The 21,598-nt window shown below is 40.8% G+C and overlaps 1 protein-coding gene across 6 annotated transcripts in view; it reads right to left on the minus strand.

Annotated features, from left to right (window-relative positions):
- The window catches only part of AHI1 (Abelson helper integration site 1), a 221,902-nt gene that overhangs the window by 125,428 nt on the left and 74,876 nt on the right, over positions 1 to 21,598 (minus strand). For 5 of the 6 annotated variants that reach the window (XM_019479611.2, XM_019479610.2, XM_019479609.2 and 2 more), the window contains exon 19: positions 1,701 to 1,818. In XM_019479611.2, coding sequence (XP_019335156.1) covers positions 1,701 to 1,818 — 118 coding nt within the window. Of the gene's footprint in view, positions 1 to 1,700; positions 1,819 to 21,598 lie in introns of those variants that run through there. The other variant, XM_059713342.1, reaches the window with a different exon arrangement.

Raw genomic sequence — 21,598 nt, forward strand, 5'->3', positions numbered from 1 at the left:
CAAAAATAATAAGGAAAAATAGGTTCTGTCTGGTCACTACAAGTTCCATACTATTCAAAACTAAAACAACAGAATTAGATAGCAGCATCTTTCTTCACGCTTGGGAGCTGATGGTAAAAGATAAGTTAAAAAAGTGAATTTTTTCTTCCCATATTTTTATGAAAACAATTTTTGCATACTATTACAATTATAGGAACATAATTTAGAAAATTAAAGCATGACAAGCGACGCCTAGGATTCTTAAAAACTTTCTCATGGGAAAGTCTATTTTGACTACATATTCACTAATGTTCTATGGTGCTTTTTCCAGAAATCTTGATTTTCTGGTTATTTCAACTGTCTTTTTGAAACATCCCTTAAAAGTGTATGTTGGGGAGTACTGTTCATTTTATTTTTTACTTTACTTCCCTCACAAAGAAGGCCTTGTACTTAGCAGAGGCAGTGAAATAATAGCCAGTTTTGGCCAAAACAATGGTATTGCAAACTTGTACTCAGTTATAGCACTCACTCATGGTGGTATCACCACCAATACATTTATTTTGTATCTTTTTCTCATTCTCTTTAAATGTTCACACCATAGGAAAGCGAATATCAACACATACATATAACTTCTTTAAATTTCCATATTTACAAGCCACTAGAAAATACCAAATAGGTCCCACCAGACTCTATAAGAGAGGTGGATATTATAGTACTATTATCTCCTGATTGCAGGCAAACTGGGGACAGAAAAATTAAATATGCCCAAAATCTCCCAGTGAATCAGCACCTGAGACAACTTGGAGTTCAATCTCCTGATTCTAAAGCTTCTCTGGTAAAGCTTTTACCCTATTAAGAACAAGCATGACAATATTCTGACAGAAAAATGGTTCTGATTCAGGCCAAAATTAACAGATGTGGCTTCTTGATTATATAGAATTGCCTAAAATAGAAGCCATCTCTCAGTAACAGGCAACATTAAGAATTTTAAAAATTAATAATGTGCTGTTTCTATTTTATTATATGGCACTCTTTCTCCACCTTCCACCCCTGCCCCCCAAGTTCTTCCCCTTAGTCTTTCAGTGGAATAAAATAAAAACCCAGTAAATTAATTTAATAATTTCAAATAATGAATAAAACAGAAAGCCAATTTACTGTTTTGATCATAATTCTAATTTGAAACTGATACAAAAGAAATTCTCAAAAAATACAATTCTGTTGCTTTTAGAATTATTTTTTCCCTTGAAGTTTTTGAACAATTTTCACTAACATTATAAAACTGTTTGTTTAAATCTAAGGGCATGTTTGTATTTTAACAGACCAGTAAACAGACTATGTCCAATCCACAGACAAACTTTTTTCCCCTTTTTCTTTTTCAACAGATATATTTTCAAATGAGATTGCTCATTTTAACTGTGTTTATTGTGTTTAAATATTTTGACACAGGCATGATAAATGCAGAAAATCTGGAACTAAAACTCTGTACTAATAATTTTAAGTAGTAATAACTAAATGCAAAGCTTTAAGGAAAATAGTTTGAGGTAAAAAAATTAATATTTCTCTGGCCCTAATTACACTGTATAAGGAACTACACTGTATTTAAATGTCAAGTTGCCATAAAGTGCTGCACAATAAACTTGATTAGTATAATGAAGGGTAAAATGCTCATGAAATAAAGACTGTATATTAGAAACAGCAAACAAATTAAAAAAGAGGCTCACCACTGTGAGTAGTAAAAGGATGCTGAGGAATCAACGAAGTGCCCAGAGTACTTGGCAGCCTTAACTTGGAGCGTGGTGACAGCAATGATGGAGCAGGAAGCAAAAGATTTGAGCTGGCCTGTAATAGGAAAGGCAAATCAGAAACGAAAATGTAATTTCCTGGGTTACTTATGATGCAAGAACTAAATGAGAAATATCTGCTCACTGTAAATAATTATTAAATTCTAGACAGAATGAAAACCACATTATATGCAGAATAGCAATTTAAATGGTTTACTTTTTTGGAAGGATATCTGGGAACACAAAGTTGAAAACTTATTGGTGGTTTAAAATATAATGGTATGTTAACATGTCTACTTCCTATTAAGGTACTGAATAGTGAAAATTATTAAATTGTTTAAACAGGTAAATTGGGAAACAAAGACCAACATTTCATTTTATTATTCTGAAGTAAAGCATTTCATTATTCTATTGTGTAAAATGAATGCTCAGGATTAACCCGAGTATTAACCATATTTACTCAAATATAAGACAAGCTTGATAATAAGACAACCCCCCAATAATTAGATTGTATATGTGGAAAACGTATACTTTCGATATAATTTTCCAGGTATAGAATCTAATTATTGGAGATGTCTTGAATTTGTCCCCTTCCCATTGTTACAGCAGGGAAAATAAATCTGGGGGGGGATCTAGTCCACCCCCCCCTCCTAACTTCTTTCCCTTGCAGCCCTTTCCCCCTAGCCCCTGTCAGACCCTGCTCTCCCTGAGCACAGGGAAATGAGAAGCAAATCTGAAAAAAATTGCTCTTGAAATAAACACAGCTGTAGCAATTTGCATATAGAACCAATAGACTTGGTTCACCTAGAAATGATTCATTTTACCTTTTGTAAAACTGCTGCAAGTTTTAACACAGGTACTCCATAAATACACTTTTAAGTAGCACTTTAGCACCTACTTAGAGAGACTACAACTATGCATAATATTAGCCTAAAGCAAAAAGGCTCATTATTCACCATATACTTCATTTGGCTGGGCCCCAGCAGAGTCAACAGCATTTCAAGCCATAGTGAACCCTGCTCAGTATGCGTATGTACTCTAGACACCCCCACAAAGGATAGGTGTGATAATTAACCCCTCACTCATAACCAGAACCAGGTGTTCTTGTCATGAGTCCTAGGATCCTCCAAAAATTTATATGCAGATGAGGCAAAGGGCAATGTGGTCTGGCTTCACCTCGTGGAGTGCAGAGCCACACTAATCACATATGTTAGGCTGAAAGAGAGGGGCTGACAGAAGGACTCTGGGTACTATTTGGAGTCCTGTTTGGTGATGTCACCCAGATATTTAAGGCTGGTGAAAAAACAGGAATCATTGGAAACGGGAAAGATGTAACTCAGCTGTAGAACTGAAAAGGAAGTAAAAACGTATGCAGTTGTAGACTGAGCTCAATAGGCGCTACCATATGTCTTATTTACGTGGGCTACACTAACCTGTTCTTGGGCTTTTGGCCAAGATCAAGTATTTTTGGCACCAAGGGGAGGGTGTCAGGTCTGGCTCTGGCCCTCCCAGTGGTAGCCTGGTATTGCAATATCTCCAGGCATGGTTCCCTGTGGAGGGAACAACTGCCCATTTTTTAAAGGACAAAAAAAAGGTTCCCATGAGCATTTTTGGCACCAGGGGAAGGTGCTGGAGCTTGCTCCAGGGTCTCCAAGTTCTGGCATAGAACTGCAGTATTTCCAGGTCTAGTGCTCATTCCCTCATGGGGGAGCAACTACACATTTTTTTTTAAAGGGCATGCACGCACGTGCACAGACATACACACACACACACACACACACACACACACACACACACACACACACACAAAAGGTTCCCGTCAGTATGTTTATCCCATATGAGCTATGTATTTTATAGTCATGCTCAGTGTGGGGTGCAATCAACTTCATAGTTGGTTTCCACTACTGAGCACATGCTGCTTTTAGTAGCAGTATGAATATAGGCAACATATTTAATGCAGTTTCCCTGTATATGAATGTAAGACAAGGGGCTTTTTCCCCATGTTGACTGGGGGAAAAAGCCATATCTTATATTCAAGTGAATACAGTAAAAGATTAAAATAGTCATACAAGAAAATAATTCTTTGTGGATTGTGGGACGTATTTAGACCAATTTAGACCAGGTACTTCCTTTATAGAGACTACACAAAAGACACCTGTAGCACATGTGCTTATTTCCATAATGACACAGATAACATAGTTGCAATCTGACTTATTATAAGCTTTTGCATATAAGTAGCTACCATGAAATACAACCCCTCCCACTCAAACTTTATCCCAAATGTAATATTAGAGATAGCATATTAAGACAATCTGGGTCATTTACTTGATTAAATAAAACATTTAACTATGTGTAATACCTATTGTCACTGGCTGCCTTTGATCATATTGATTTAAGTAGTATATTCCATGATTATTTCCCTGATGTGCCACTAGTTTTCTTTAAATGAAATGTTTTAAGATGCTGAAAATGTTAATTTAAATTAATATGTATAGAAGAAAAAAAAAGTCAAGAATTATTTTATCAAGTATATTCTAAAGCCTGGAATAATTCTGTGCAATCAACAAAGCAGATTCAAAGCCCACACAGTTCAGTGGAGATCTTCCTATTAACTTCAGCAGTCTCCAGGTCAGACTCCTAAGCTTTGGGGATTTAGGGGTCTGATCAAAGAATAGTGCACCAAAGAATAATTATTTAGCCTATTTTTATTAGTCTCTAAAATCTATTTAAAGAAGTGGAGCCATTTTTTTAAAATAGGTCAAGCTGTTGCTTGATTTCAGAAATGATACAACAACAGAAGTAATGATTATATAAATTACAACATATATTAAAAAATTCATTAGGCTTCACTCCTGCAAATATATACACCCATGGTTTAACCTATAGCATATGTGGTCTCATTGAAGTTAATGGGCTATAAGCATGTGCTTTGTTGAACTCAGTCTTTTATGTTTACTTTTAGACAACTGAAAGGTTGCAGTTGCATGTAGCAGAGTTATTCAGTGCACATTTTTATTATCCACAAATCAATTATACAAGATGTTACATTACGATTATAATACTAAATCGTATTATGTGGTTTTCACATTTCAGCAAGATAGCTGCAATATGGATTTAATTTTATTGTAAGCTCTTTGGGACAGGAACCGTCTTTTACTGTATGTCTGTAAAATGCCTAGGACAATAGGGCCCTAACTAAATAAGTACATGCTAAATTAAGAATAAACATTTCCCAAAACAGGCTACTTTGCTCAATTTCGGATTAGGTGTAACGCACAGATACACCAATGAATAAAATCAGACCAATGAACATGACTGAGTTTATTTGGACCCCTAAACAAACTGAAGCTTATAACAGAATGAGAATTCAATGATATGTAAATAGTAATAGGCTTAAAAATTAAGCAAAGTAAAGAAAAGGTCTCCTTCCCAATAAAAAGATCAATTTGCCACTTGTCCAACATGTACACTTTCTCCTTTAATATGGCCTACAGTTATGAACCTTGCATTAGAAAGTGGTATATGATATGGGCGCTAAATAAAACAACAGATTAAACTATTAAAAAAAATGGCTCTGTTGTTTGTTACCTTGCTTCTTTGTGAGGTGTGCTCAGTAGATACGTACATATTTTGACCTCACTATTGGCTCACAACTATGTTAGCCAAAGCACAGGCAAACAGTCAAGCAAACAAGCAACTAATCCCCTTGTCTGCAGTGCAGCAGAGGCCATGTAGTGGTGTTATGTTTTTATTGGGAGAATTGCTGCTTCCCTAGTAGAAACTCTGAATGTACAAACATCCATTCAATTTCTCCTGGGAGAAACATGCCCCACCTCCCAAGAGAAAGGTCTTTCAGGTATCAACCTGGAAGATCTCCCTAGTAAGAGAAACTCTCTCAAGAATGAACCCTTGTACTCCTTCCTCCTGGTCTGGGAGGGGAATGAAGCAGCAAGGCAATGCTCCCCATCTCTTCCCCAAACTGGGAACTGCCTTCTTGGGGGAATAAGGGGCAAGGAAGGGGCATTGCCCACTGCTCCAGTCCATTGCTGGAGTGGTCTGGTCTAAAAATTTCCCAGTGATAACTAGAGCAGTGGAGCAAAGCCCTCTACCCACTCTCCAGATCAGATCTAAGGAATGGGCAGGGGGTTTTGCCACATTGCTTCCTCCGCTCTATTCCTGGAGACTGGGAGTGGAGCAGAGGAGGCTCCTCCCTAGTCTAGGGAAGGCACAGGGAGTTTCTGCCCTCTGCTCTACCACCCCTGGGGATGGGAAGGAGTGGAGCAGTGACTGATCTTCAAGCCTTCCCCAGACTAGGGACTGCCCAGTCTGGTGAAGGTGCAGAAAGATGAGAAGAGGCTGTAGGCTGAATGCCTTTCTTTCAGAAAGAAATTTCCACCAGTAGATATGAATACCTATTTGCAGCCAGAGTCTGCATTTGTGCAACGGCTACCAGGGCAGACACCTGGGAAAAAGAAGAGCACTGGGCCACAGGATTTGCAATATTAGTTGACCACTGTGTAGGTCAGGAAGCTTCCTGACTGCCAAACAAGTCCCCTGTGGAAGAATTTAGGTCATACATCCCAGACCAGATGGTTGGAAGTCAAGTCTAACATTAGAAAGTTAAATAAGTTTTTTTCATTTAGATTCTTCTCTTTGGAAAGTGCTCCTTGTTTCAAATATAAAATATATCCTACCCATAATCTTTCCTCCAAAAATCTTACAGCAAAGCACTTAGCTTCTATAAAAATGTATTATTTAAAGCTTTCATTTCAAAATATAACTTACAGTAATCATTCTGATCCTACAGCTGACACCATGTGAGCAGTCTCTGCACACATCCCTTTGAAATCAGTTAAGCTCACCGCATGCACAAGGAGCCACACCATAGGGAATCAAAACATTATGTTCTTTCAGGCTTTTAGGTTTCTGATATTATTTAAAACCCTATTTTAAGGTTTAAAGAATAAAGGAAAGCATTACAAAGGGCTAGAGAAATTACACTTATATACAGGATAATGAGTTAACAGAGCTGTTTGAAATTTGAAGTCTACCTGCCCTATGAAAAGATATTAACACCTATTAATATTTGTATTTTCTCTATTTTTTTTCAATAGACAGACGTGTAATAATATCTACAGAACTAATAGAGTGAAGCAATCGCTATTTATGAAATACGTGCTGTGGGAAGGGATTGCTAAATAGCTTTACAACAACAAGTAAGGTTGGCTAAGATAGTCAACCATCAATGTACTTAATTTTCACAACAGACTAAGCTTGCTTCATGCAAAAACCACAGCTTTATCAAAGACAGTTTACTATGACCCCTGTGTTGAGTAAAGTTAAAATTTATTTTAAAAGTCATTTAGTTTTTGTAGAGATAAAACACACACACAATGCAAATCAGCTTTGTTTAAAGTTGGAAAAAATTGTGTGTATGTGTTAGGGCAGCTCTATGCAAATTATGCAAATATACATTTTCAATGGAACTAGTTTTCCACATTAAAAAAGTGAGCTTCATGAGACAAAATATAGAATGCTGCAAGACTTGACAAGCTAACAACAACAATCTTTTTTCCCTGAGAACTCCATTTTATGACCTTTGGAACCGATATAATCAACATTTCCATGTATACTTGCAAGTCAAATTAAGTTGGCCCGGCCTGTACTGTTTCCTTGCCCTTCTAAGTTGAGGTTTCCTTTTGAAGTTTTGTGCCTTTAGGACACTATTATTTAAAAGACAGCTTTAAAGGTAGTTATTAAATAATGATTTTGGGGATCTAACATTGAAAATACAATAGCTTAGGAACCTTACCACTTTTTGTTCTATAATAGAAGAGATCCATGTGAAATAGTTTTTATATTTAAAAAAAACAACTGTTCTAATTTGTGATATCTGTGTTTCAAATTTATATCTATACAATAAAAAATGTTTCTAATTACAGTAGCACATAGTTGCCCTGACTGAGATTGGGGCCCACTTGTGTTAAACAAAATACAAACATTTCTGCTCATCTTTGTCCCGAGGATCTTTTGATTTTAATAGAGACAACAGACATGAGTTATCCCCATTATGCAGAAGGAAAACAAAGGCGCAGTGAGAATGTCCAACTCCAATAAAGTCATAAAATAAAGTTTATGGAAGAGCCAGTAACAAAACTTAGAACTCCTGAATTCCACTTAATTTAACAAACTATGAACCCTTTCTTCTACTCGATGTTTCCTTAGGAGATATTTGTACAGCCATATGAAATAATAGGCTTCTTCCTTGAAGCCAAGAAGATCTGCAATAGAGAATCTCTATTATTAAGATTTCCAAAATCAAGACAGTTCTGTGACATTTGACCAGGAATTGGTTTATGTTAAACCAAAACAAAATTCCTGTACATACACAAGGTCTGCATTGATTTAATCTTGTACTTTCAGCTAAACACAGTGCAACTTTTTCACATAGATTAGGCTCAATTTGCCTATCCTGATGATTCATTAAAATGTGACTTGGAGGTGGGGAAGAAAGCTAAAATAAGCTAACCAGATTTACTCAGAATAAGAAAGCAAACTCCATTTTTAGACTTAGATATTTAAATTTCTTTCTAGCGTTTTAAAAATTGTAATGAGCACAGATCATTTTAACAATGTTTCTTCTTGGTTCAGGTGTCTAGATAGGTTAAAGAGATTTGTGAAGAAATTCTATTAAAATCACAGTATTTACTCTCATCTGCTCTTTTCCCAACCTTTTCCCCTATAGTACTTGCAGTGTTTGAACCACAACTAAATTCACACATAGACACTGTAAAAAGAACAGAATGGCATAAGAAGCCCACAATTTTTCTTTTCACCAGAGTGCTAGCTAGCAAATGGCTCAGCAATAACCATCAAATAAAAATAGATAGAGCACTGTAAAATGTTTAAATTCAGTACATGTCCTAGGCAGCCTCTGTGTGGGGAATCCCCAGGGATGCTTACTGTAGAGAAAAGCTACTCTTCCATGGGCAAATCTCTCCACACTTTGGTGACAATCAGACAGCAGGCACAAAGATGTGCCAACGACAGTACTTCTATGTCCTCTGCTCTAGATACAATATGAATTAATATAGCATTACTCAGAGTTTACTTTGTTTAGGATAGAAGACAGAAACAGTGAAGAAAATGAAGTTATCAACCAGTAACTGGAGTTCATCTAGATTGTGGCAGGTAATTGTTTGGGTTGGAATGCCACTTAAGGAATTTTGTGGGCCGGCGGAGTGGTGAGGAGGGGAATGAGAAGGTGGAGATGGGGGTGCTACTGACCCAGTGCAGCAGATGATGGGGTTGCTGACCCAGTGTAATTGATCCTATCTGCCCCTGGGCCCATCTGCCCTGCACCCACTGCTGGGAATGCCAGAGTGGGCAGGCAGGTGGTGTTGCAGGCTAGTAGGGGGTGCTCCTGTGTTGAGCCACCCACCTCACTGCGCCCGACCACTTTCCAGACTCCGAGTGCCTACCTGGGGGCACCTCATGTCTGGCCGACCCCCTTCCTGGAGCACATCCGCTAGCCTGGGGGTAGAGCTGCCACCACCCAGGGATGGGCTTGATTCTGGCTCTGCACCCCCTGTGAAAAACAGGCCTAGTAGCCCTTGAGGGTACTTGACTCACTTCAAGAACTTGGGGTGCTTCCCTCAGTCAGAAGCACAAGTAGTGGTCTCCCTTAGTCAGCAGAACCAAGGGAACTCCAAGGCATAATCTAGACCCACTCCCAATCAGTCTCCCACACTAGGTACAAAGGAGAACTTTATTGATTACAAGGAGTAGGGTTGGAATAGGGTACAGAGTTGAGTAGTATCAGAGAAATCCCATAGAGCAAACAGGATGGCTGGAATAGCCTTTGATTACGCATCTGAGTTACTGCAAGCTATGTATGTAGTTAGATCTCAGGAAGCTTACTCACTAGCATCATCCAGAGGCAGGTGGAAATTCCCTTTGGAGGCAGGCAGTTCCTTGATCATGAGTTTTGAGAGAGCAAGTTTCATCAATTTAATGGCTTCTCATTAGAATGTTACTTAACTCTGGTGTGAACACCAGCATCTCCAGCTCAACGAGTGTGAATCATAACGGATGCAGTACCAACACCAGCTCTCCTAGCAGTATCCAATTTCATTTTACCAAGAAATTCAACATTTTCTGTCCTCAAGGGCCCTTTTGATCTTGAACTTTCTCTTGTCTGCCTAGGATTCTCAGTCCACCACTTGGCAGGCTTGGTCTGGCACACAGTATGATGTGGACTCCTGATCCCTAGTACTGCTATCAGCTGGTGCAAATTCCTTGAACAAGAAAGCATATTGCCTTGTGCAAAGCAATGCTGATTTGTACCATGCCTCAGTGACTGTCCTCAGGTTTTAAGTCTCCTTATCCAGCCTGACTCTTCTCGCCCTGGGGCTTTCTACCCAGCATGGACTATGGCCAACACCCTGCTAATTCAGTGTTCCAGTCTTCGTCTCATGTACCTGAGGCTGAGCTGTCTACTAGCTCAGTCACTGGAACATGTGGACCGTCTAGCAGCTAAATACGGGTTAGCAGAGCACTCTTCCCAGCTCTGAAAAGCCAATGTGCAGTTTCACATAGCTAACTGACAGACTGTCAGCAGGTTAGAGTGTCATACTCTTTAAGCAAAAATAGTACTAGTTGATTGGGGGGTATTCTTTCATATCCCAAATTTATGGGGGCTGATTTGTTTCCAGGACAGCACTGCAGGTAGCTGTTGATGCTGTAGAGATCAGGGCTGTCCAACTTTAGATACAAGCATCCTCCACACCCAGTAATGATTCCCAGCGCCTAGTGACAGGGGCAGGGAAGTGGAAACTGGAGGAGGATGTGGGAGCTTAGAGACACCACCAGAATCAGCCAAAGCGGTAGGGGAACCAGTGTCCAGAGAGGAGCCTGCAGGCCGCAAATTAGCCCTGGACAGCCCTGCTCCTGTTCCGTGGCTATAGCCATCATTATGAGATCTTCCTGACTCCCTGGCTCTGGCCTCCTGAGAGAAGTTCGGGACACTACTGGGAACTCAGAGTAATTATCTCTTCAGCATTTGCCAAATGATTCACAAATGACCTTGTGGTCTCAAGTTCTGCTCCACCTCTTACAAACCTAGCCTTCTGTACCATCAGTATTTAGCTTATAGAAGAATCCCTCAAGACCCTATGTGAAGCCTTCATCTTCACACATATTCTGCTATGGTGAGCCTCCAAAACAAAGTCAGAGGTTTCATAAATGAGTCAGCATCTGCCCTCACATACTACCTCACACAGCAAGTCACCATACCAGACCTTTGATGAGGTGGTCAAGAGATGCATAGTCTCCTCCAGTGTTTCCTTTCCCTTAGACTCCTGAACCAGAATCATTTTGGATCACCTGATTTTTGGACAGGGTGGCAAGTGAGTATATCATCCAGTTCTCCTCTCTTCCAGCCCCAGACTGCCTTCCTTTTCAGGGCCCCTTCCCATGTGAGATTGCTCCAGCAGATGTTTTGTTTCCTGTTGGTCTTGAGAGCCATAGGAAGAATTCCTAGCCACCTTAGAGGGAAGAGGTCTTTCAGCAGTTATTTTCTGATCCCCAAAAGAAGGGAGCATCTAATACTAGGCTTAAAAAGGCTGTCAGTTTCCAAACCTAAGTTCAAGATGTTCATTTTAGCCATATTTTCATCCTTGTAACAGAGGAATTAATTCACATCTTGACTTACATACTACTCCTTTTCACACTGCCATAAGAACCCACACTGAAAATACCAGCACTCTATATAGTGGAGCAGAACCTCTGTCAGAAGGCTCCTGTTCAGATTTTCCATGGCCCCAAAGGTCTTCAGAGATTTTTTGGTGATAGTTGCATACCCTGAGTGCATCTACATGAGATGCTTAATGCACAGTAGCCTAATAACAATGCGCAGTAGCATGCTGGGCAAAGACCGTGCTAACACTCTACTGCGCAGTAGTATTGGGCTACTGCACAGTAAGAATCATTAAAACCCTGTGAGCTGGCACTGCTGTGCAGTAACTCTAGTTATTGCACATTTAGTTAGTACTCCATTAAGCAAGTACTAAATTAAATGCACAGTAACTACTGTGCATTGATGAATGTGTGGATGTGTCCCCTGAGAAGCAAAGTGTTGTGGTTTGATCAGCTGTTAAAAAAACCCAACTCTGATCAGGTGTTCCATGATTCAAACAACTAAATGGCTCTTTCAATTGAGTTCACAGAGGCCACTCCAGACACAATCACAAAGGCTCACTTTCCACAGTATCACTTTAAACCACCAAGAAAGTTTATTTTGCTGGTCAAGAGCTTTAGTGCAATAGTCTGGATTTTCCTTCTCATCCTTCTCAACATGTTCCCTCATTGCTATGTATTCTCCCGAACCTTTTTGATGCCACACTTCAGATTTCATCTCACAGGTTGAGATTTGGAGAACACCATTTATTGTCTAGACCGGGGCTTGCAAAACATGTCCAACAGTTTTTCATACAGTACTATCCTCTGGTAGAAGGACCACATCAGTGCGTATAAGGGAATGCATTTTGTACTCTCTTCCCTATCTATCACCATTATGATGCGGAATACATGGAGATAGTTTCCAGATGTGGGGATACTGGGCAATTTGTGAAAAAAACATCAATATTCCTGTACTGGTATTCAGAGCCATGTTGAATACTTTCTCAGAAGCATTTAGCAGTGTTAGAGATGGTCCAACTGGATATCAGGCTCCCTAAAGCACTATTATGATACCACAACAAAACAATATACATCCATGGTATGTGGCTACTCCATGAAAGCCCAGGTTACTTGGTGTGTTCCTGCGTGATATTTCCATAAGTGGTATCTGCAAAATATACACCTGGAGCTCAAAACACTTACATGCTTATTAAATATTATGGGCACCTATACATGAGTGCCAAGGCTGCTCCTTCTTGCTGGAATTCCAGCACGTCAGAGCAACTTGATTAATCGAGTCTGCTGGAGTATAGCAATTGCTGTGCACTGACAGCCTCCTGTATCTTTGTATCAGCGTCTCCATGCCTAAAAATGGTGGCAGAGGCCACTTGAGCTAAAGCTCTAACAAACTTTAGTTCAAGTGCCCCTGCCACCATTTTGAAGTGTAGGGATGCTGATACAGGAGATGTGGTGACACTTTCATTACAGGGGCTCTTGGAGCCACTCTAATTAAAGCACCACCTCCCCCCACCCCCAAAGCACATGTAAAAGTGCCCTATGTCATTATGAAAGGTGCATTTGTTAGGGCGATCCTTCAGCTGCTGTTCACCTACAGGACTCCTGAGTCCTACCTCCAGATATATATGGGCACTGCACTGGAGATACCCACAGTAAGAATGTGTTTTAGACAATTCATCGAAGAAGAAAGAGAAATTAGTTACTGGTAACTAGAGTTCAAGGTTGTCCACAAACACATTGGTATCCTACTTCTCTTTTGCTCTTCATTGAAGTAATGTACCTTATAAGATTCTGCGGTCAAGAAAGGAGTAGAAACTGTTCCTGCAATATGAGGATACAATAAGGGGTGGGGCAAGAGTGCACTTTGCAGGTACTGCAAAGGTAAATAATCCTTGGTTGAAGTGTGGGGGCATGAGACATGCCACCGTGAAAGTATGGCATTGGTGTTAGGCTTTCCTTGCACAGACATAACTATGGTTTAAAATGAGGCAGAACCGCCTCCCCCCCCCCCCACATAAAAACCCGCCAAACCCAACCCCAAACAAAATAAAGCTGAAAGACAGAAATAAATCAAACCAAGTTATAGGTTGATAAAAGTAGGACAAACTTCCCCGGTTACAGTACTTTGCCCTTACTTATTCATGCTATTTCAGTACTCTGTTCAAAAAGTACTGTTGGCAAATGGTAAATGAGAATAAGAAGCCATATTCTTTACATAGCTTGATTTTCAGTTGTTCTACAGTGAAACACTGAAGTTGCTTATTTTCCTCTTCATGGCCCAGATCCCACAATTAGAACCACATGGGTCAATTTTGCTCCATCTGAGTACAAAGCTCTGACCATGCAGATTCAGTTCCCCATTCAGGATCAAATATGTAACTTCTGTTGATGATAATGGGAATTAGATGTCTCCAGTGAGGAAGAACATAATTCCTTCAAAACTATTCTGGTATTAAAAAAGCAAGAAACGCACACCATAATAGTAATGGAGAAAATAATCCTCCGGGAAAAGTCTGCTTTCTTAAAAGCAAGACCTCATAACAAGGTAAAGAGTTTTTAATGTTCCAATGTCCCAATTGCTCTCACAATTTTCATTTTTCTATAGAAAAACTGAAAAAAAGTAGATTTTTAGAAGACTAATTTCTGACATAGATAACCAAATATAACAACAATTTATAATACTTTGCTGCCCATATCAGGGCAGTATCCTGGAGGCAAAGCTGATTACAATTAATGAACTGGCAACCTCCGGCCCCCAAGCCCCCTAATTCATAATCAATTCGAATTCCAAAACCTTACTTATTATAAACTTTAAGGAACACAATGGAAAATTACAGTAAAGCATTCATACACTATTACATTTTTTAACCTATCTAAAGATTTTAATAATTCTGTCATTTTATATTAGTGATCATGTTTTATGCATTCGCAGCTGCTCAACAGTATTTATTTGGCGCATGGAGACAGTGAAGTTTATAGGAGTTTATATCCAACATATATTGTTCAGGGTTAAAGTACTTCAAACTGCAAAGCTTTTGTTCATAAGCAATATTGCTCATAATGTGGATTAAAAACACATCTTTATATTACTCTTTTGGGCAGCTGTGTCAAAAGGAATCATCACAACAGAATGAACTAACAAAGTTACAAGATATGTTAGAGTTTTCCTTTTGAAATAAAAATATAGTAAAAATATGCAAATGTGCCTGAAGTGATTTAAGACCCAAAATTCCACTGCCTTTCAAAGTTAACACATTATTCCTGCCTGTGACTTTATGTCATTCCCTACTGTAACTCAGCACTAATCAAATACATTTGCCACAGAGGAACAAAGGTAGAGTAACTTTTAAAAGACTGAGGATATGAAAAGTCAGTTAATAAGTATTTTAAAACAGACTGTGTTTGTTTGTATAAAGTAAGATGCATGTAATGTAAAGGTTTTTAGTGGCACTTGTTTGGAATAACCTGAACCACCCACAAGTGAGTAACCTGGCCATCTCAGACCCAAGGTAGCTTATTCAACAATGCAACCCATATGAATAAATACCCATTTCTGTGAACAAAAGCTGATTTACTCTTGGGCTCAGAAATACTTCTGCATCTCTATCAGCAGTCCCACTTGACCAGGTCAGATTTAGAAAACTCAGTTTCTTTCGTAACTAGCAACTTGACCAAAGAATAGCCTTTTTGCCACAAAAGATTCTCCCTTATCTGAGCAACTCGTCTCCTACTGGTTCCATCCCCACCTCCTGACTTTGTCAGATCTCTTCTATCAAAAGCAACTAACTCAGTCCTTCAGGTGTTTACAGCTGAATGACAGAACTGGAGCTGGCTGCCAGAAGAGGAACTTGCCTAGAAGAGATCAATCCTGGTAGGAGGCAGTGGGGATGTCAGAGTGGAAAAACTGCCATGAGACAGAGATTAACTTTTTCAAAGAACAATTTTCCAACTAAGTTGAGGCCTTGTCTATACTGAAAAAGTTCTGCTGGCGTACCAATGCTCATTAGGAATGTAAAAATATCAAACCATATAACCCACATAACTACGCTGGAACAACTTCTGGTGCAAGCACAGTTCTGCAGGCAGAAGGTAGCTTCCAAACAATGTCTTTACCATTTGAGAGTGGGGGGTTTTCTTGCTGCTAATAATACTTTCTGGGGGCAGCCCTGTGGTATAGACTATCCCTACTGCCTTTTTCTCTCCTGCTTCTAAAGGTTGAGCTTAAGTCACCCCAAACCTTCAGAGAATTGGAGTACAATCCTCTGAGGAGCTCTGAACCCTAGTTTATTAAAAAAATAATATTCCTGGCAAAATATTTTGATGTGAAAACAACCACGTTTCAGCTGACATGCATGCTGGTACTGTATTATGGGCACTGGAAAAGGGCTGTGAAAAGCCAACACAGAAGAGTTAACACCCCACAGGCATGCTCCTGAGTGGTGATTTTTATCACCAGAAAGGAGATGAAGAAAAGAAGTGGAGATAGTGGTGAGTAAATATATTGGTGTGACAGGGGGCCTCCTGGGGCCGAACTCTGTGGCCCGCCTACCTGTCTCTGGGCGACCGCCCGCTCATCTCGCCCGCCACGCCTTTGATGATAATGAGTTCAATTATGATGTTAATTAAGCGGGAGGCTGCCCTTCGACTGCCCCGATGCCCAGGGGCGCTCTGCGGCTCCGACCTCCCCTAATACCACAGCCCAAGCCTCGCAGATGGCATCATGGTGTTCAACATCTCACCGGCCCCACACTGGGCCCCAGAATCTTCTACGCGACCCCACTATGGTCTTCCCTACTCAGGCGGCCACTCCGCCGTCATCTGGGCTACCTCACCCACCTGAAGCCTTGTTCCCCTCTCGGGTGTGGTTCCCCCGGAACCTTTGGCTACCTAGCCCTGGCCCACCTCAAGGCCAGTCGGGACCCCAGGCCCCCGGCTCTTGGGCGTCCCTCGCGGTGGGCCCCCGGCCCTTTTGCCCCCCACTGGTCCTGGCCCCAGCATGGGCCAGTCGAGGGGACTCTCCCCTTCAGGCTGGGTCTCTCTAGCCACTCACTAACACTGGGCCTCACCGTGCCACTACTCCATTCCTCCTGGGAGCAACCGCGGCACCTCGCCCACATCACTCCCACTCTCGGGGTCCGCCCTCTCTGGGCCCCTCACAAACACAGGCCCTCTCGGCCCTCCTCCAACTCAGGGGTCACCCACCTGGTGGTGGTGGGAGCTAGGGGTTAAGGCGCCCGACTTGCCTTTCACCAGGGTGATAACTGGCCTGGCATTCCCTGGGGGCTCCCGCGCCACTGAGAGCCCCACCAGACCACCCACTCCCAGCAGGGTACAGTTTCAGGTCATGCCCAGGACCAGGAGCCTCCTGTCAACCCCTTGCAGCTCCCCCTTACCTCCGGGTCGTACACAGCAGCCCTAAGGCCAGGCGATGTTGCTGCCTGCCCTCCTGCAGCCAAACTGCCTGGTTTATATAGGCCTCAAAATGGCTGCCCTAATCAGGTACCTGGAGGCTGCCAGCTCCAGGCCCTTAAAGTGGCAGGAGCACCCTGTGCTCCGCCACAATTGGTCAAAACATTCTCCTGTCCCACTGGAAGCCACAATGATCACAGAGCTGCTTTAATGTTGTTCTGCAGGCTGGGGGACAGAAATGTTTTCAAACGCCTTCCTTGCCTTCAATACTGGGCTAAACTGAGCCTACTTTTTCAAGCTCTGAACCAAGAGGATTTGGCTCATCCTAGAAATCATTCTAATTGTGTTTTGCAAGCATTTAAATGATACAATAGGACTGATTAAAACTAGTATGAAAATTCTGAGCTCTGCATTCTAGCTAAGATAACAAGACTTGTTTTGCACATAAACACTGACTCTAATTTCAGTTCTCATTTTTTCCAACAGATTTCTTTCCTCCTCCAAATATTTTAGGTATTTAATGGCATTTTTGAAGGAGCATATTCTCTCCAGTACTGAACTAACTTGACAAAGGACAGTGGGGAAATAGAGAACTGGTAACAGATGGATGAGTCTGTGGCTAGATCTATAATCTGTACCATTCCCAGTGTGAGTTACAGCAATTGATATAATAATGAGTAGCTAGATCAAGGAAAAAAATCTGTCCCTCCCTGGGATATATTTGGTATGATAGACAAAAGTAAAGATACTGAGTTGCACTAAACTTTATGAAGTGAAAGCACATGTGAACAGCTGTTAAAGTAGGTAGACTATGAAAATGCACGTACGTGATGTTAATATTCCAAATTTAAACTGATCAGTTTAAACACATGATGCTTAAACTCTTGGCGCTCTGGTGTAGTGCCCGAAGACTGGAAGAAGGCCAATGTGGTGCCTATCTTCAAGAAAGGGAGGAAAGTGGATCCGGCTTGGACCCATATTGTTCAACATCTTCATTAATGATGTGGACAGTCGAGTCAGAAGTGGACTGGCCAAGTTCGCCAATGACATTAAACTTTGGGGCAAAGCATCCACACCAGAAGACAGGCGGGTGATCCAGGCTGACCTGGACAGGCTCAGCAAGTGTGCGGACGAATCTGATGGTGTTCAACGCTGATAAATGCAAGGTTCCTCACCTTGGGAGGAAAAGCCCGCAGCATCCTTATAGGCTCGGCAGTGCTACGCTGGCTAGCACTATGGAAGAAAGAGACTTGAGGGTCATCATTGACCACAAGATGAACATGAGCCTGCAATGCGATGCTGCGGCTAGTAAAGCGAGCAAAACGCTGGCTTGAATCCATAGATGCTTCTCAAGCAAATCCCGGGACGTCATTCTCCCCTTGTACTCGGCCTTAGTGAGGCCGCAGCTGGAGTACTGCGTCCAGTTTTGGGCTCCACAATTCAAAAAGGATGTGGAGAAGCTTGAGAGAGTCCAGAGAAGAGCCATGCGCATGATCAGAGGTCAGGAAAGCAAACCCTACGATGACAGGCTGAGAGCCATGGGGCTGTTTAGCCTGGAAAAGCGCAGGCTCAGGGGTGATCTGATGGCCACCTATAAGTTTATCAGGGGTGACCACCAGTACCTGGGGGAACGTTTGTTCACCAGAGTGCCCCAAGGGATGACGACCAGGTCGAATGGTCATAAACTACTGCAAGACCATTTCAGGCTGGACATAAGGAAGAATTTCTTTACTGTCCAAGCCCCCGAGGTCTGGAACAGCCTGCCACCGGAAGTGGTTCAAGCGCCTACATTGAACACCTTCAAGAGCAAACTGGATGCTTATCTTGCTGGGATCCTATGACCCCAGCTGACTTCCTGCCCTTGGGGTAGGGGACTGGACTCGATGATCTTCCGAGGTCCCTTCCAGCCCTAATGTCTATGAAATCTATGAAATCTAAACAATAGCTGAATACATGCATTCAAATAATCTGGGAGAATTCTCCTAGGTTTGTTCTCTTGGTAGAGAAACTTCCCAGAGCTGCATAAAGAAACATTTGGGGTGCAGACAGAAATAACAATTCTTGCCTGATCTGGCCACAGAGGGTGGTCTATAGCCATGACCAAACACAAGCGTATGGCTGCAGACAGCTTACAAATGGCCAATCAGGTGAAAATCTGAGCCCTCACTGCATGAGGAGTCAGATGAAAGTGTTTCAAAACAGAGCATCTTGTGTAACTTCTGTCTGCGCTGCCTCACAGCCTCAAGCTGTTTTCAGAATGGGAAGGGGAAAAGGGAGCAGAAGGAGTTCAGTTCCCCTCCCATTCTGAAACAGGGACAGGCTGGGCGAGAGGAGGGGCTATTGCTAGGGGAAACCGGCCTCAGGCTCCCAGTCAGCAGTTAGATTCCCCTCCCCTGGAACCAACAGTGAATATCTGTTTGGTCCGAGAGATTATTGTAACTCAGAACACTTCCTGCAAAGCATTTTCAGTTACAGTAGGGAGCCACACTTCTGTCTGTGCCCTTAAATGCTGAGGCCCTGAAGAGTGGGAAGCTTGCAGAACTGACACTGTAGCCACAGGGCCCCTATGAAAACATCTCATCATGTTCTGCAGGCTCCCTTAGTCTGCCTGGCAACAGATGAAAGCCATGCACAGACTTCTCAGGGCCAGTCTTTGTTTTCCTGCAACATAATTTAGTTATTGTGAAGGGGGCATGCTCTGTCCCTGCTGAAGCAGCAACATCCAGGGAGAAAAAAAAACTGTCTCCCTAGGGAAGAGAGGGGGATGCTGGAGAACTACATTCTCTTCTTAAAGAAGCACATTATGTACAGACATTTGCTCATTTAGAAGAAACTCTTCTGGAAGTGATTTAACCCTGGTTGTCACCTAAACTATTTTTCTCTTGGACTGACCATATTTACTCTGGGAGAAAAAGACTGAATATCTGTATACTCATGGTTTCTCCTGGGATAGCAGCAACTCTCCCAGGAGAAACTGAATGTCTGTACAAGGCCAATTCTTTAGCTACAGAATCATTGCACACCACCCATACAACTGACTAGTTCAATCTAAATCTCATCAGTCACAATATCTCTATCCTGTTAATGTTAAAACATGCTGACTTTCATTAAAATGTTTTATTAGCACAGGAAGTTATACTTTAGGAAACTGTTTGAAAGGTCTTATAATAGTGTATTTCCTCTGCATTTACATTAACAGTTTAGTCCACATTTCCTAAAATCTGTATTAAAACAAAAATTGCATTCTCTATTTTAAATGGGGAATATTTTAGAAATATTTGGCACCCCATGTGGAGTTCTCTCCACAATTAAAAGGCACATTTTCAGTTTGATGAGAGCTACAAAAATGATATTGTTATATATTACAGACTATTATAGCCAGATCCTCAGTTGGTGTAAATACACATATATTTACAATTTGTTCTCTCGCGCATACACATATATACATGCAGAGCTGTCAATGTTACTTTGAAGATTCTTCTGTTTCTTGTTGGCAGCTGGAATGTGCCAATTAAAAACAGAGTAGTAAGTGCCAAAACAAAAAGAACAAACCATGTAATGCCTACACAGTGGAATGAAGAAATGCTCTCTCTCCCCAGTCTACTTTTGGCGAAAAATGATCAAATAAAAAGTCTAATTTTAAACCAAACCTGCAGGTTAGTCTTAGGCCTTTTTTCTGTCTTCTTGCTTTAACATCTCCTGCTTTTATTTTATTATTTTAGCCATTTGATTATTAACAGACAATTTACAATACATCTTGGATGGGCTGCCACGAGAACAATACTAAAGTCCAGAAATTCTATCACAGTGCATGTATCTTTGTAAAATAAATTTAATTATTTTGAATCAATTCTTCTACACATAATAAAAGTGTGTAGACCATTTTACATTCTGTTCTTGACTGGTGAAAATAAATAAGCAAACCATTTTAAAGGATGTAACGGTATATGCAGAGGAAATGATTTAAAAACTAAAGAATAAACCCAGTTTTACAGTAGACCCCTCTCATCCGTAAGTATTCATCACACCTTTATTTAATAAATTCGGAATTTAAACAAAAACATGCATAATACAAACATAAGTTTATTCCAATATCAGGCATAATATTAACTTAATGTTAATAAGCAGTAAGATATTATTTTTACACCTGTATTATTCTTGTGATTTTTACAGTTTGGAATAATAGTTTTAACTATTGGTTCACTGCTTCTAACTAAAACAGAATTAGATTTACTTCAAACATGAGATATCTGCTTTTTTTCTTAACAATGGATTCCTATGTGTGTTGTCCAAGCTTGTTGTGGATGAAGACTAAAGAGACCATGACTAACTTTGGAAAGAACAAGAAGGATGCCTCGGTACAGAATAATGAATAGCAGTACCAACTATTAGAAAAGGAAGAATAAGTGTAAAAGTGTAAATGTTACATTAACCTGCCAGAGCTTCATGGCCTCTGCCTATACTAGCTTTGAAATATCTATCTATAAGCCTCACAATATTTCTACAAAGGTTTTGATTACAGTATATACATTTTAAATATATCTTTAATTTTTTTATTGCCACATAGAAAGTTGTGAATGGAACCTTTCTTTTTGAGATCTAAATTCAAACCCAGAATTTATCAAGCTTTTTCAGGATCTACTAAATAAGACCTTGGGAGGTAGATCATCAGTTGCTGTAAACTGGCAATGATACTATGACATTTTACACTGCCTCAGAATCTGCCTTTATGT

This window comes from Alligator mississippiensis, chromosome 1, assembly GCF_030867095.1.
Source record: "Alligator mississippiensis isolate rAllMis1 chromosome 1, rAllMis1, whole genome shotgun sequence".
Taxonomy (NCBI): domain Eukaryota; kingdom Metazoa; phylum Chordata; order Crocodylia; family Alligatoridae; genus Alligator; species Alligator mississippiensis.